Raw genomic sequence first — 15,742 nt, 5'->3', positions numbered from 1 at the left:
TATCAACATGAAACAGCATTGTCATACTAACAAATAAAATAATGGGTCAATTACATTTGAATATTGGGCAGATATCGAACATGTTAAAAATTATTGTAAAGTTTATATTGAGAGGTTACAGATATATAAGTAAGTACATTTCCTGTTTGTGTTAACCCTTCCCTTGTTTTCTCTCACTTTGAACATTTTTTTAGTCCTGAATATTTTTCATGTCCTGAATATTTCAAAGGATATTCTCATACTAAAAATAGTGCTTACTATTTAGCTAAAACTGAAATGTAACTGGAATTCTATGTTATGTCTGATCATGGTAAATTAAAAGCTTAATGCACTTTATTTTATTCTCCAGATGAGAAGAGGTAGATAGTTTGCTATGTTTCTTTTATTGAAATCAGGGCTATATGCTGAGATTTTGTACTCAAGGTTAGCATTCTTCCACTTGAGTTACAGCTCCATTTCCAACTTTTTCTGGTGGTTAATTTGCGGTGAGTCTCATGAACTTGCCTGCCTAGGCTAACTTTGAACCATGATCCTTGCTTTCAAACATGATCTTCAGATCTCAGCCTCCTGAATTAAAGGCATGAAAGACTGGCTTACAGTTACATTTTCTTGTTTGAATATGTCTAATATCCCAGAATTGCCCGGCAATTTAATATACTCACTTAACCAAGGTTTCTTTGGGTATCTTCTTACTGTTTTGGTTTTTTTTATATTTTTGTTTCCTCACCACCACCTTTTCATCTTCAGAAACACCTCCTAAGCCTTCATTATCTCTGAGAAACTTGCCTTGACCTTGCCATGCCCTCGTATTCTAGCCTCTTTTTTCAAACTGAATTTCTTGAAAAAAATATAGTAAGTTTGTGATCACTGTTGAAAATTTACTCCCACTCATTTCTCAGCTCATTGTACTCCTTTAACCTATCACTCTATGACTTTCATAATCTTTTGTGGCACCTTCACTTGCATTGTAGATACACTGAGTTTTAGACACTTTTATTTTCCCTTTGTAGCTACACTAAATCTTATTACTCTGTGATCTTCTCTTTGCCAATGAGTTCCAAGTCAATGTTTACAGCTTGACATCTCTGATCTAGATGTCCCGACCAAGTAGGCTTATCTCTAGACCCTATCCAAACTTAAATCAGGAAACTTTATGAAACCTGCAATATAATTGCCATAGGAAGTTATAAGCTTCCTGAGAAAGAGATAAAGCATTAGGAATGCTAACCAGTAGCCAGAACTTCTGAAATTATACACCCATTTGTCCTGTCCTTAAAGTTCTGACTTGGCCAGTTGCAAGCAATTGACAGAATGCTGTATAAGAAATAAGGATTAACACCCTAAAGAAATAAGTCACCTATAAAAAGGTAAAGAATGGTAGCAATGAGATGAGTTAAAAGAGTCTCCCAAATTCAGCCCCCAAGAGACAACAGTGACTTGAACTCAGGTAAGGGTAGTGGCTGTGGAGTAATTGATTTATGGTGTGGATATTGCCAGAGGTTTTATGGCATTAAACCCTGGTTGACTTCAGCTTATATGGAAATGACACAAATACAGATGTTTTACTTTTTTTTTCCCTTGAAATGCATTGGAGTTTGAACTGAAACTGGAACGCCTGTCTGCTAGGCAGGCCATTTTGCTTTAGTGATTTTTCATGAAGGGTCTTGTGTTTTTGCCCATGGCAACCTCAGACTACATTCCTTCTTTCCTGCCTAGCAGGGGTTACAGACATACGCCATCACTCCTGGCTGTGTAAATGATTTTTGAGTGATATGTAAATTAAAATGTTTTCATTAACTACAGTTTAATTGTTATGAGAGTGGGAAGCTCTGTGTTTTGAAATATTATATATGCTGATATATATATATATATATATATGTGTGTGTGTGTGTGTGTTTTCTAAAAGTTTCATAGTGGTGGATAGGATTTCGAGGCTAAATTTTTAGAATAACAGGACAAAGAATCACTTGGGGTTTACAAAATACTTTATGTGAGAAAAAAATGTCTATAATTTCATGTGCATTTTTATAGTTTTGACTTCAACTTGAATCATTGTAAGAAAAATCAATAAAAACTACGTGTTGGGATTTCAGTGTATGTATTGAAGTAGAATTAAGGTACATTTTGTTGAGTTTAATACAAAAAAAGGGGTTACTTCTTATGACTATAAACATTAATTCTTTTTTTTTCTTGAAAGCATCCATATTCAGAAACTTAAATTTGACACAATCACCTTCCAGAAACAGGTTTAATAAAAAGTTGGAGGCTGGGCACCAGTAGCTCATACCTGTAATCCTAGCTATTCAGGAGGCTGTAATCTGAGGATCATGGTTCTAGGCCAGCATTGGCGCAAAAAGTCTGTGAGACTCTGACCTCAAATTAACCACCAGAAAACCAGAAGAGCTCAAGTGTTAGAGCGGTAGCCTGGAGCTGAAGACCTCAGAGACAGCGCCCAGCCCAAAGGTCAAGCCCCAGGAACAACTAAATAAATAAATAAATGTAGTTATGCAAATCCTTTCATTTCAAGTTGAAATTAATACAGAAAAATTACTTCAAGTAAAAATGAGTTTGATATTTTTATTGACTTCTATAAGAATTTATACCTTTTAGAAGTAGTCTTGTGGCTCAAGTGGTAGAGTGCCTTGAGCTCAAGAGCTCAGGGACAGAGCCCAGGCCCAGAGTTCAAGCCCCACAGACAACAACCACAAAATAATTTATACTTCTTAAGCTGTAAAAACTATTAAATCTTTTTGGCTAGAGATTATTATTATTATTATTATTATTATTAATGAATGGTTCACTCAAATCATGAGAATTCATAGAATAGTAAAAGATGTCAATGATTTGTTAGGCTTGAGTAAGAACTCTTGCCTGTCAAGGAAAGGAGAAATGTACCTTTCCATATTCATTTGCATATTGGAACACAACATATTTATTAGCTTTGGATTCAACAGGATGAAACTATGTGTTTTTAGAATGTTTCCAACAACTTGGGGGGAGGGGAGATGGGAGAGGAAAAACTGAGAACAAGGGAGTGGGTCAAACCATTCAAAGGAAACATATTCATTACCTGACCTATGCAACTGTAACCCTTCTGTACATCGCCTTTACAATAAATTTTTTAAAGAATTACTACATACACACAAACATATCTACAAACCTGAGTCCACACAAACACACTTGTTATTCTTCATGCAAATGGCAATTGTTGCTTGAGGTTTAGAATTCTTACAAGCACTTATGAAGAATTTCATTCTCAGAAAAGAAAGAAGAATATTTGCAAGCTGAGATAACCAGCCCCTTTCACCCAATCACATTGGCATTGGTAAAACCTTGAAAATATCTCCCTGAAAACTGTCAACTGTCACAGCATGCAAAAGCACCCTACAGCAACAGAAACTCAATTAAAGGATAAATATTTAACAATAATCAAATATTAAAAATAGCTGTGCAGAAATCTTGTGAAGTAAGGGAATGAGCCACTTGCAAACTTCCATCACAGCAAACAGCCATTTTGGGGGGCAGGATTGAATACGAAGAGTGAGAAATATGATGAAATTATCTCTGAGTTTCCTACTAACTGTAATATTCTAGGAAAAAGTCCTAAGACTTAGAGGCCATTACGTTTCTTTTGGCCAGTAACCACAGTAACCTGGCTGTTCTAGAAGCAGATTCAGCTATACAAATTCCAGGTGCATTTAATTAATTGAGAGGATTAGCTCAATCCAAACAAAAAGAGAAGAACAGTTTAGGACCGGGAAAGGGTTAAAGAAAGATGTGGTCTTAGCAGAGATTAGAGTCAGCCTGAGTTCACTGGGAGGGCCCCCCTTTGGAGTATAAATTATACCTGAGGCTTGCTTCTACTCTGAGACCTAGGAAACAATGTACACTTTCTTGTTGGTGTTGGTTATCACAATCCAGGCTAAAGGCAGTTCTACAGCAGTGGAGCGAGATGTGAATTGATAGCAGCTACTACTAAAAGCAGGTGGAAGTAAATGTGCTGGCTTTAACTGCTGTACTTACTGTCCTAGCAAAATTGATTGTCCTGTGCAATCTAAATAGGAAAGAGGAAGAAAGGTGAATTGCTAGAGAGAAGCACAGCATTGGCACCCTGACAGCATTGCATGAAAACTGACCTGTCGTGTCACACAGGGCTGGGTGTCCCCTCCATGGCTGTTTGGTCTTTAAGACATCACAGCCATTCCAATTATGGTTACTTATAATTCTGTCCTGGAATGAAGAGCAGAACTCCGCTGCATTAAAGGTTGAGACCATGCATATTTTCATAGCTTTTTGTGTTTGTTTCTTGTTTTTCTCATTGAACTATAATTATTTAGATAGGGACTAGTCTAGTTGTGGAAGTGCAAGGTGAAGTGTTTCTTGAGCCTACAGGTAGACACATAAGAAGCTGTACACTACAAAAGTTAAGTACTTCTTAAACAATTAATGCGATTCAGAGCGACTCACGTGTTGACACTTAGGATATTCATGTGTCTGAGTTTACTCTCAGGAAGGCCGGGTGGAAAGAAGGACTTTGTGGGACTTTGTGGTTTGTTTCTGTTGAACAAATGGGTGATTGTAACCCATCTCCTCATTCTCTTTGTATTCTCCCTAACTGCCAGCCTCGTTATCTACCCCACTCCATCCCCTGCCATTCTACTTATATCTTGTGGCTTTACATCATTCATTTTTACAGAAACAGCCACTATAATCTCTGTAAAGACCCTCAGTTATCCAAACCTGCCTTGGATACATCAGTGTTCTATTTTTTGATGGATATTTTTCTTTTTCAGTATCATAATTCTTCTTTTCACTGGGCACATTTGTCGACGAAGGAGTGTTTGAAACATGGAGGAAAACTAGTGGGGAACAACTGCAGTTTTGTTCCAGACATCACACTCATGTCTTTCATCCTCTTCTTGGGCACCTACACCTCTTCTATGGCTCTGAAAAAATTCAAAACCAGTCGTTATTTTCCAACCACAGTAAGTAACTGAGATTGAAATTATTTCCGCTGTATGAAAAATAATGCCATTTTACAAAATCGGGGCACTGGGGTTGGCTAATGGCAACTTCCTTCAACTTGTCTGATAGAATTTTGTTCATTTTTTAAAATGACATATCAGGGTTGGCTCATATGGGATGCATACTTAATGTCATTGTAGTATGGTTTTAAAAAGTTTCCCAAGATTTGCTTGCATAATTTTGTCATAAACTCTGTCCCAACTTTTAACAAACTTAAAGGAAACAGTGGGATTTAGTTTATCTGAAAATACACAAGTGAAGAAAATGACTTTTTTCATGTCTAATGCTTCAATACATAAGCAAATAGCATGCCACCACTTGAGCCACAGTACCACTCCCAGCCTTTTCTGAGTAGTTCATTAAAGATGAGAGTCTCATGAACTTTTCTGCTTGGGCTGCTGGCCTTAGACCGTGGTCCTCAGATCTCACTGTCTTGCATAGCCAGAATTACAGGCTTGAGCTATTCGAGAGCTATTTTGTGATCACCATACTCTGAGATGTTTGGTTTCTCAGACAGTAATACATAGAACATGTATTTTTTTCTTTTCTGTAAAAAAATCCTTTTGAAAACATATAATTGGTAGGATAATTAAAAAAAAAACAGTCTTCAGAAAAACTTTAAAGAGCTGGGCACAGTGTGGCTCATGCCTGTAATCCTAGCTTCTCAGGAGGCTAACATCTGAGGGTTGTGGTTCAAAGCCAACCCAGGCACTAAAGACCTTGAGACTCTTATCTGCAATTAACCACTAGAAAACTGGAAGTGGCTTAAGGGGCTAGGATGGTAGCCTTGAGCTGAAGAGCTCAGGGACAGTGTCTTGGCCCAAATACCAAGCCCCATGACCAACAAAAAAACAAATAAAAAAACCTCAAAAAACGAATACATAAGCAAAAACTTTTCATATTAACTAGGCATTGGTTTTTTTTGTGTGTGTGCATGGGTTGAATAGGTATTTTATTACCTGAGTTATAAACTAAAGGAGTAAACTGAAGTTGTGTTACATGAGTATTGGTGTAAGATATGACTGTCATTGGAGCCATGCTTTCCTTTCATAATGACGAATGTTGCAGTATTAACAGTTGAACTGGATTGTGCAGACATCCTCTTTCCCATCAATATTCTTGGGTGGCTTAAATCAAATACTCGGTGGTACTTTGAGAGATTGCAAGATGAGGCCAATGTATAGTTAGTGAAATTTTTTTTTTGCCTTCAGAATAAAACCAAGATAATTCTTTCCTTTACAGTTCAGTTCTTTTTTTCCCCTTTTAATTTTATTAAGAATTTATTAACATTGATTTTTTACATCATATTACAAATGACATGTTTAACAAACAAGTTTTCAAGAAGGGAATCTCTATTCTTTTTTATTATTATTGTATTCTATTGTCACGGTGATGTATAGAGGAGTGACAATTACATTTGTAAGGTAGTGGGTACATTATTTCTTCAACACTGATACCCCTTCTCATGTTTCTGTCCCATTTTACCTCCCCACTCATCTTATTTTTTCCCCTTCCCTTCCCTATTTCAAATAACCAACCAAACATATATATTATATATATATATATATTATACCAAGTACCAAAGTCAGACGTGGTAACAGGTAACAACATGAGATAAGCCATAAGGAAAAGAAAAAGAGAGAAAAGAAATAATTTCACATAGTACTTTAAGAACAACAATCACAATGATGAAACTCCTGTTTCCATAACCAGGGTTTCTCTATCGCCATATCTATATAGCTTTTGAGCTATTGTGATCCTCTGCTAGGAGAGTCCTAGATGTATATTAATTATTACAAATGAAGGAAACCATGGAGCCTATGTTCCTTTGGGTCTGGCTTACTTCACTTAATATGATTTCTTCCAAGTCTTTCTATGTCCTTACAAATGGGTCATTGTCATTATTCCTGATGACAGCCTAGAATTCCATTGTTTATAAATACCACATTTTCTTGATTCATTCATCTACTAAAAGGCATCTGGGTTTGTCCATATCTTAGTCATGGTAAATAATGCTGCAATGTACAATGCTGCTAGTAGCTTTAGTATGTCCTTGTTTCTGGACGTTTGGGTAAATGCCGAGGAGTGGGATTGCTGGGTCATAGGGAAGCTCTATGTTTAGTCTTTTGAGGAACCGCCGTACTGCTTTCCATAATGGTTGAACAGTTTACACTCTCACCAGCAGTATAGTAGCAGTGTTACCTTCTGGCCATATCCCTGCCAGCATCTGTGGTTATTAGATTTCTTGATAATAGTCATTCTAACTGGAGTGAGGTGGAATCTAAAGTTGTTTTGATAGAATTTCTTTTATAGCCAGAGATGTCATGAAGTCTCTCTTTTCAGTTTTTAACCCACCTTTTAATGGGATGGTTGTTTCTTTGAGGATCTGTTTTTGATAGATTCAATTTTTTTGAGTTGTAGGTATATTTTAGATATGAGGCCTTAGTTGTATTGCTAGAGAAGATCTTCTCCCACTCTATTTAACTTGTTAGCTATGTTCTTTGCCATATAGAAGCTCTGAAGTTTAATGTAGTCGAACTTTCTTTGATTTGTTAGATTTTGGGGATTTTATTTTTTTCCATATATTTTTATTGTAATTAATAGAAGGGTTACATTATATTCACCAGATTGAAGGTGCATTAGTTCACATACATTGATACCCTTTCTCATGTCTTGGTCCCCATTTCCCTCCCCCCACCCTCGTGCCTCATCTTGTTTTCTTCCCTTCCCTATCTGATTTCAAATAACTAAATATGCATATATCTAGTATATCAGATAACAAGGTGAAATACTGTAACAATATGAAATAACCAAGGGACAGCAAAAGATATGAGAGATAACATAGTACATTAAGGACAATAATCACTCATTATATATTATATGGCTTTTGTTTCTAAGAAAGTTTTAACCTGTGATAAGAAGCCCTGGTATATCTTCCATTCCTTCCTGTAAAGTTTTCAGGGTATCTACTTTTATCTCAAGGTCTGGCAGAGCATTTCAATATGTTTTATATAATCTTGAGTACACATGATTTCTATCAGTGCCTGCTCTATATAGCTGGAATCTCATGAAATCTCTCCTCTAGGTTGAACTTTAGGAGATGAGATGCAGTTTCCAATTCCTAGGAAGTGAAACTTAAATTACTCTGTTTGTTTTCACCCAAGAAATTTTGGAGTGTTCTCATTCTTTTCAAATGGAAAATAAAGGGAAGGGCTGATAATGAAATGTCTAGAACTAAATGGCCCAACGAATGAGAAATTTTCCATAAATGGAAATAAATAAAGAAGCATTCCACTTGGTCTCCTTATGGATATTGTAAAATGGTGGTTCATGGGCAAAATTCAGCCAGTCAGTTGTTGTATCACACCCTGTATATAAACTCACACACTGTGTATAGACACACACACACACACACACACACACACACACACACACACACACACACCCCAGATACACACATACCACATACACACATACCACATACAGATTCTGGAACCTGCAATTTGTAGATGATCCTTGTTTTCATAGCGCTCTTCTTATTTCAAATTCAGCATCACAAAGGCAAATTATTTACCTGTTACCGAATGCATTTTGTATTCTGACCCAATTTCCCCTCAGGAGATGTGTTTTCTTGCTTCATTTCTTTGTCTGGTAGGGCATTATCTAGAAATAATTCTGATGTGAAGTTTTTGAAGATGATTTCTTCTAGATTGAAATTTTCCCTTTGTAATTATCAGTTCACTGTTATCTTGGTTTTTATTGTTGTTTCATTTTTAACTTACATTTTACAGATCATTACCACCTGTCAAAGTCTTAATGTTATTTAAGCCCTGTAGGTGGAAAAGTGAAAAAGCTGCAAAGTAAATCTCATTACAACCTTAAGATGAAGAAAGCTCAATGGTCTCTTCTATTTTTAATTTTTTTTTGTCATTCATGGGGCTTGAACTCAGGGCTTGGGTGCTGTTCCTGAGCTCTTCAGCTCAAGGATACTGCCCTACCCCTTGTAGTGTTTTCTGGTGATAAAGAATCAGACTTTTATGCCAGGGCTATCTTTGAACCACAATTCTCAGTTCTCAGCCTCCTAATGTAGCTAGGATTACGGCGAGAGCCACTGGCAACCCAGCTCTATTTTTAATTTTAACAGACAAATAATTCTACCTATTTATGGAGCAAATATGACAGTTACATATATGTATACATTGTAGAGCAATTACTTTAACATATCCATAATCTCACTTAAATCATTATTTTTGTGATGAGAATAGTTAAGATCTACTTTTAGAGATTTTGAAAGATAAAACATTAACTCTATCCAACATGCTGTACAATGGATCTCAAGATTTTCCTTTTCCTGTCTGACCTTGTTTCTCCCCTCCGTTCCCACTCTCTACTTCTATGATTTTGACATTTTAAATTTCCAAATATGGATGAGATTATGCAGTGTTTGTCTTTTTGTACTTGGCTTATTTCACTTAGAATAATGTCCTTCAGGGTCTTCCCTGTTCCTCAAATGGAATTATTCCATCTGTTTTAAGACTGAAGGGTATTGCACTATAAATATGTGCCACATTATCATGTATTGATTATCTAGATCTTGGTTATTGAGGAAACATGAGAATGTCTTTGACATTCTGCTTTCATTTCTTTTGGATATATAGTGAGTAATGGAATTGCTGGATTAGATCATAGTTCTACCTTTAAATTTGGGAGGGAACCTCCCAATTGTTTTCCATAATGGCTACACTAAATTACATTGCCATGGAAAGAGTACAAGAGTTCCCTGTTTTTAGTTTTCACAGCCTTGCCAACATTTGCTATCTTTTGTCTTTTTGGTAATAGACCTTTTAATGTGTAAAGTCATAATTCAGTGTATATCTAATTTGCATTTCATTGATGATTGGTGGTACTGAGCATTTTTACCTATGCTTACTAACCATTTTTATTTCACCTTTTAAGAAATCTCTGTTAGGTGCTTTTTTAAATGAGTTGATATTTGTTACTGAATTTGTTATATATTCATGATAATAATCCCTTACCAGATGTATGATTTGTAAATACAGTACCTCATAGAATATTTTGTTAATTTGTTGATTGTTTCTTTGGGTTGTTGAAAACATTTTATTTTGATGAAATCTTACTTGTCTACTATCACTGTTTCCTGAAATTCAGGGTTCATATTTTCAAGAAAGCACACTAATATGAGCTTGTTAGAGAATAACAAAAATCTTTGACTGAATCAACACAATGAAGCTTTTCCCTTTTGCTTTATTTTTCAAATATTTTTATTATAATTAATAGAAGGGTTACATTGTATTCATCAGATAGAAGGTGTATTACTTCACAAACATTGATATCCTTTTTCCTGTGCTTTTATTTTTATTTTTAAGGTTTCATATTTAAGTACTTAATAAATTTTGGGTGATTTTCATATGGGATGGAATATGAAGGTCCAGTTTCATTCTTCTATATATGAATGTCTAGTCTCCCAGTATTGCTTATAGAAGAAATGTTCCTCCTCTTAATGTGTGCTTCTTAACACCTTGACTGACAAATCAATCAACTGTGTGTGAATTTGTTTGTGGCCCATCTATTCTCGTAGTCTATATATCTGTGTGTGTGTGTGTGTGTGTGTGTGTGTGTGTGTGTGTGTGTGTGTTTGTTCACATGTGCTTGCATGTGTACACATGCCAGTCCTTGGGCTTTAACTCAGGGCCTGCACGCTGTCCCTTTGTTTCTTTTGCTCAAGGCTAGCACTCTACCACATAAGCCACAGTGCCACTTCCAGCTTTGTTTGGCAGCTTATTGGAAATAAGAATCTTACAAGCTTTTTTGTGTAGTCTGGCTTCAAACCCCGATCCTCAGATCTCACCCTCCTGAATAGATAGGATTATAAATATGAGCCTCAGGCACCTGGCTATGTTTTTACAACTGGTATAGTTTATGTACTGTAATTTCACAGTACATTTTGAAGCCAGGTGATGCAATTATTCCAGATTTGTTTTTTTTTATTCAGAATTGCATTGGCTTTGTCCAGAAACAAGGACATACTAAATCCACTAGCACAACGATGTTCATTGCAGCACTATTTACCATAGCAAAGATATGGAACCAACCTAGATGTCCCTCAGTTGATGAGTGGATCAACAAGATGTGGTATTTGTACACAGTGGAATTCTATGCGGCTGTCAGAAAAAATGAGTTTGCCCCATTTGTTAGGAAATGGAAAGACTTAGAAAAAATCATATTAAGTTAAGTAAGCCAGACTCAAAGGAACATAGGCTCAATGGTTTCCGTCATTTATCATAATCAGTAGAAACCTTGGGCTCTCCTAGCAGAGACTTGCTATAGAGCAAAACCTAGAGACATAAGGCCATTTAGTATGATGCTAAATGAAAGGACCTCCAGGATATAGAAACAAAAGCCATATAATGTGTGATTGTTGTCATTAATGTACTATGTTATCTCTCATCTCTTTTGCTGTCCCTTGGTTATCTCATATTGTTACAGTATCTCACTTTGTTCTTTGATATATTGGATATATTTGTATTTGGTTATTTGAAATTGGATAGGAAAGGGGGTAAAACAAGATGAGGGGTGGGGGCGGGGGGAGGGAAATAGGGACCAAGACATGAGAAAAGGTATCAATGTATGTAAATTAATGCACCTTCTATTTGGCAAATATAATGTAATTACAATAAAAAATATATGAAAAAAACCAGAATTGCATTGGCTATTTGGGATCTTTTGTGTTTCTAAACAAATTTTAAAGTTATTTTTCCTATTTTGTGAAAAACTAAATTGAAATTTTTATAGGGATTGCACTTGATTACTTTGAGTATTGTAGATATTTTAGAAGTATTTCTAATCATGAACATGTTATATATTTAAAGTTTAATTCTTTACAGATTTGAATTTATAAATCATAAGTGAATATATTCCTACTTTATTATTTTGTAGCTATTGTAAGTAGGATTAATTTCATGATTTTGTTTTCAGATTGTTATTACGCATATTAACACTTGATTTTCATATATTAATTTTTGTATCTCACAAGCTTACTTGAGTATATCAGTTCTATATGTGTGTTTGTGTATGTGTTAGTGCAAGAGTACATGTATGTGTAATCTTTAGGGTTTTCTATGATAAGATGGTGCTGCCTACAGGGAAATTTTAACTTCTTCCTCCTCTGATGGATACTTTTGTGGTTATTGGCTGGTCTAGAACTTGGAGTGGGCCTGGGCCATAGGTCTACAGGTTCTGGCTTGATGTTAGGTAGATCAGGAGTCCATGAACTTGGATCTGTGGAAGCTAGAACAGTGTTGGAGTTAATTTGTAGCTCAGGGTAGCTTAGTACTGAACTGGTCTTGGAGCTGTTCTGGAGCTAAGCTACTATGGATGGTGTAGAAGTGGGACAGACAGGACACTAGGTTCCCAGGACAGGCCCGGAACCCAAGCTATTGGGCCAGACTTGTGCTGAACCAATCCTTGCATACATGCCTGGAGTGGAGGCCTCGCCCACTTGAGTATGGCTGTGAGGCATGTCCAGCACTGCCTCAGGTTTTGCAGGAAAGAGTTTAATGTCTCTGTGTAATACCAAGTTGGAGGCTTCTTTCTCCATCTCTTCCCCAGGCAGAGAGTTTCTGTACCCAGATTATGCTGCCTGGGGGTTGGAAGAACAGTAATATGGTATTGAAAGTTTCTTTCCTACTCTCTTCAAAATGCCTTTCTCCAGACTACACCCATGTGTTATAGTTTTGCTTAATTTTCTTAGACCTTGGAAAATTATATTCTTGAGTAGGGACTTGTTTGGTGTGATGTTTGGGGATGTAGTGGTAGATGCGTGTAAAAGTTCATTCTGTCCTCTTGCTTACATTTCCTGTCTGGCCAAATAGAGATCTTTCTAACTATTTCTAGTCATCATCTATGTTTTCCAGTAGTAACTCCCAAATCGAGGATAGCTCCTCAGACATAAACATTTCTTTCCTAATATGATTTTAAGCAAGTAATTTTTTAGCTTTTACTAACTGTTGCTGTGAAAGTCCAGAGAATTCAAAAATGATAGAATTTCAATTGTAAATCCTGTTAACTTGATTTGCATTGTAGTTTAGAATTATACATACGAAATCACAAATAAACAGGGAGAAGTATGTGAATTTTAAGAACCAGTGTTCAAATGTGTGGTTTTTCAGCTTGTCGTCTCCTTTTATATCCTTACATCACACTATAGCTAAATAATACCTTCATGATGCATACATGTTCATAAACGGATATTAGGAGCATCATTTAATCTCTCATTTACCAAAATGTGTTTCAAGCTGTCATTTAGAAAGACCATTAGCACAGATAGGAACGGATAGGTTATAGATTCTTAACACTTACACAGTTCATCATTTTATCATATACTTAGGACTGTGAGATAATCTTTAAATGTTAGAAAATAATAAAATCTAAATGATTCCTTTTAGTTCCTTATTCATACCAACAAGTCACATGAAACCTTTAAACACTCAAAATGCTAATACAGAGTGACAGTGGCCTTGTCAAATAAAATGTCATGTCCTCCTTGAGTTTACCCAGGCATTTCTATTTTGCACTCTCATTTTTGTACATTTGGGTGAATTACTAGTTAAGATGGTCAACTGTTTGAAAATGATGACACTTCTCTTTAGCTCCTCCCATCAACCAGCATGAGAATAGATGTACACTGAGTTTCCAGTAGCAGTTGTGTCATAGAAACCAGTTACAGAGAGACAAATGCTGTTTTGTATGTTTGTGTGGGCAAAGCACAGATTTAGGACTCAGAAAGTGTAGTTTCACATGGCAGGGCCACCATTAATTACTTATATGCTCCTTTGGCTGGTCTGATACACAAATGTAGGTGATAATGTCTTATCCTGAGGTCCAGGTCATACACATTTCTGAAAAATAATGGTCACTTTTACCTTTAGTCCATATCTATCACTAATCTCTCACTGGACCATTGACAATTACGAAGCAAATTCAGAATATGCTTTACTTTCTTTCTACAATTCGATTTACCACCTAGCATTCCTTATCTCTGCTGGTACAGAGTTATCCATGATCGAGATATTAAAATCATATTTAGTGTCAGGGTCCCAACAGGAAGCAAATGAAATGCTCAAATTGAAGAGTTTAATAAAGACATTATTTACCAAGTGACACTAGGGAAGCTACAAGAGAGAATGTGATACACCCTAGAATTAGCATATCCTGAGGAGTAGAAAGGGAGTGGTGGCCAGAAAGAAGGGTGAAGTTGTCTTGACAGATGATATGAACCTGGATAGAGGGATTAAGGTAGTATGAGATCATCTTTATAAGGTCCAGTTGGGGTGATCAATAACTGGATTTTGCTCACTCTCCTTCTGATAGCTGGTCTGAGTGCTAATTGCCAGACACAGCTAGATGTCAGAAAGCAAAGGAGCCCATAGAAGAGCACACAGATCGTTATATTTAGGCAGAGAGAATGATGCAGAGGGGCAGATAATAGATCTGGTGTGACCAATTAAAACCTGGATTGTGTGCCATGTGCCAAGTTTTCCTGGTGTGACCAATTAAAACCTGGATTGTGTGTCATATGCCAAGTTTTCCTTTTTCATATTAAGCTTATTTCAATCATCTGGACTATTCTGCTCTAATATTCCACTTTATGCTTATACTTAGATTTCCTACTAAGATTTCCAACCCTCACTGTCTGCCTAGACCAGGGTCAGTGAATCATTCTCTTTCTGTTCCTGATGGAGCCACTAGCAATCCATTAGTGTGAGTACTTGGGACAAAAAAGATTGCTTTTGCTCTCCCATCTATAAGATTGATATATCAGGCTCTTTTACAGAGACCTAACAGTTGGTCAGACATGAGTAGAATACTGGTCCTCCACTAACTCAATAGGTTCTCATTTTTTTTATTTGGGTCTATAAATACTTACACACACTATGACTGGTCTGATACATCAGCCTCAAGTCTTTAGGCAGATCCCTTCAGTATCAAACTTCTAATAGGAACATCGCAGCATAATGTGTTATCTCCTGTGACAGATGGCTCAGGAAATTATAAAGTTTTCTTCCATAGCCCCTCCCTAACAACTGATCGTACGCAGAGGACAGAGATACTAATACTGCCTTTGTGGTAGCAAAATAAACACTTGAAATGGAAGCTTGGAATGGGAGCAGTATTTTTTTTTTCAGGAGAAACTGAAAGAATATAGAACCAAATGGCTTAGAATAATTATTGGCATATTGTAATAGTCATACCCAATGCGGTCAGTTGATAACTATAATAAGTCATATGAATTACCTTCCTTAAAGAACAGCCCATTTAGTAGGGCAGAGTGGCTCACACCTATAATCCTAGCTACTCAGAAGGCTGAGATCTGAAGATCAAGGTTCAAAGACAGCCCAGGCACAAAAGGACCCGAGACTCTTTATCGCCAATTAACCTCTAGAAACTGGGAAGTGGGGCTGTGGGTCAAGGGTAGGGCGGTAGCCTTGAGCTGCAGAGCTCAGGGACAGCTTCCAGGTTCAAGTCCCATTACCCACAAAAAAACAAACAAACAAAAACAGCTCAATATTGTCATAACCACCATAAGGTTGAGTTTCTGTTTCTGAATCTCAGACACATTGACATTATTGTCAGTTATTTTTAAAATCTATTTCTCATTCGAATTAAATGTAAATAAAATCACTACATTCTAGGCAAT

At 36.4% G+C, this 15,742-nt stretch overlaps 1 protein-coding gene across 4 annotated transcripts in view; it reads left to right on the top strand.

The window, feature by feature from the left end:
• The window catches only part of Slc4a4 (solute carrier family 4 member 4), a 434,785-nt gene that overhangs the window by 377,021 nt on the left and 42,022 nt on the right, over positions 1–15,742 (top strand). For all 4 annotated transcript variants that reach the window (XM_090343454.1, XM_090343451.1, XM_090343452.1 and 1 more), the window contains one exon: positions 4,794–4,985. In XM_090343454.1, the coding sequence (XP_090199580.1) occupies positions 4,794–4,985 (192 nt within the window). The remainder of the gene's footprint in view (positions 1–4,793; positions 4,986–15,742) is intronic.

Source organism: Megascapheus bottae, chromosome 13, assembly GCF_031878675.1.
Source record: "Megascapheus bottae isolate mThoBot1 chromosome 13, mThoBot2.hap1, whole genome shotgun sequence".
Taxonomy (NCBI): domain Eukaryota; kingdom Metazoa; phylum Chordata; class Mammalia; order Rodentia; family Geomyidae; genus Megascapheus; species Megascapheus bottae.
The sequence above is the reverse complement of the archived record's forward strand: the minus strand, read 5'-3'. Positions and strand labels throughout refer to the sequence as shown.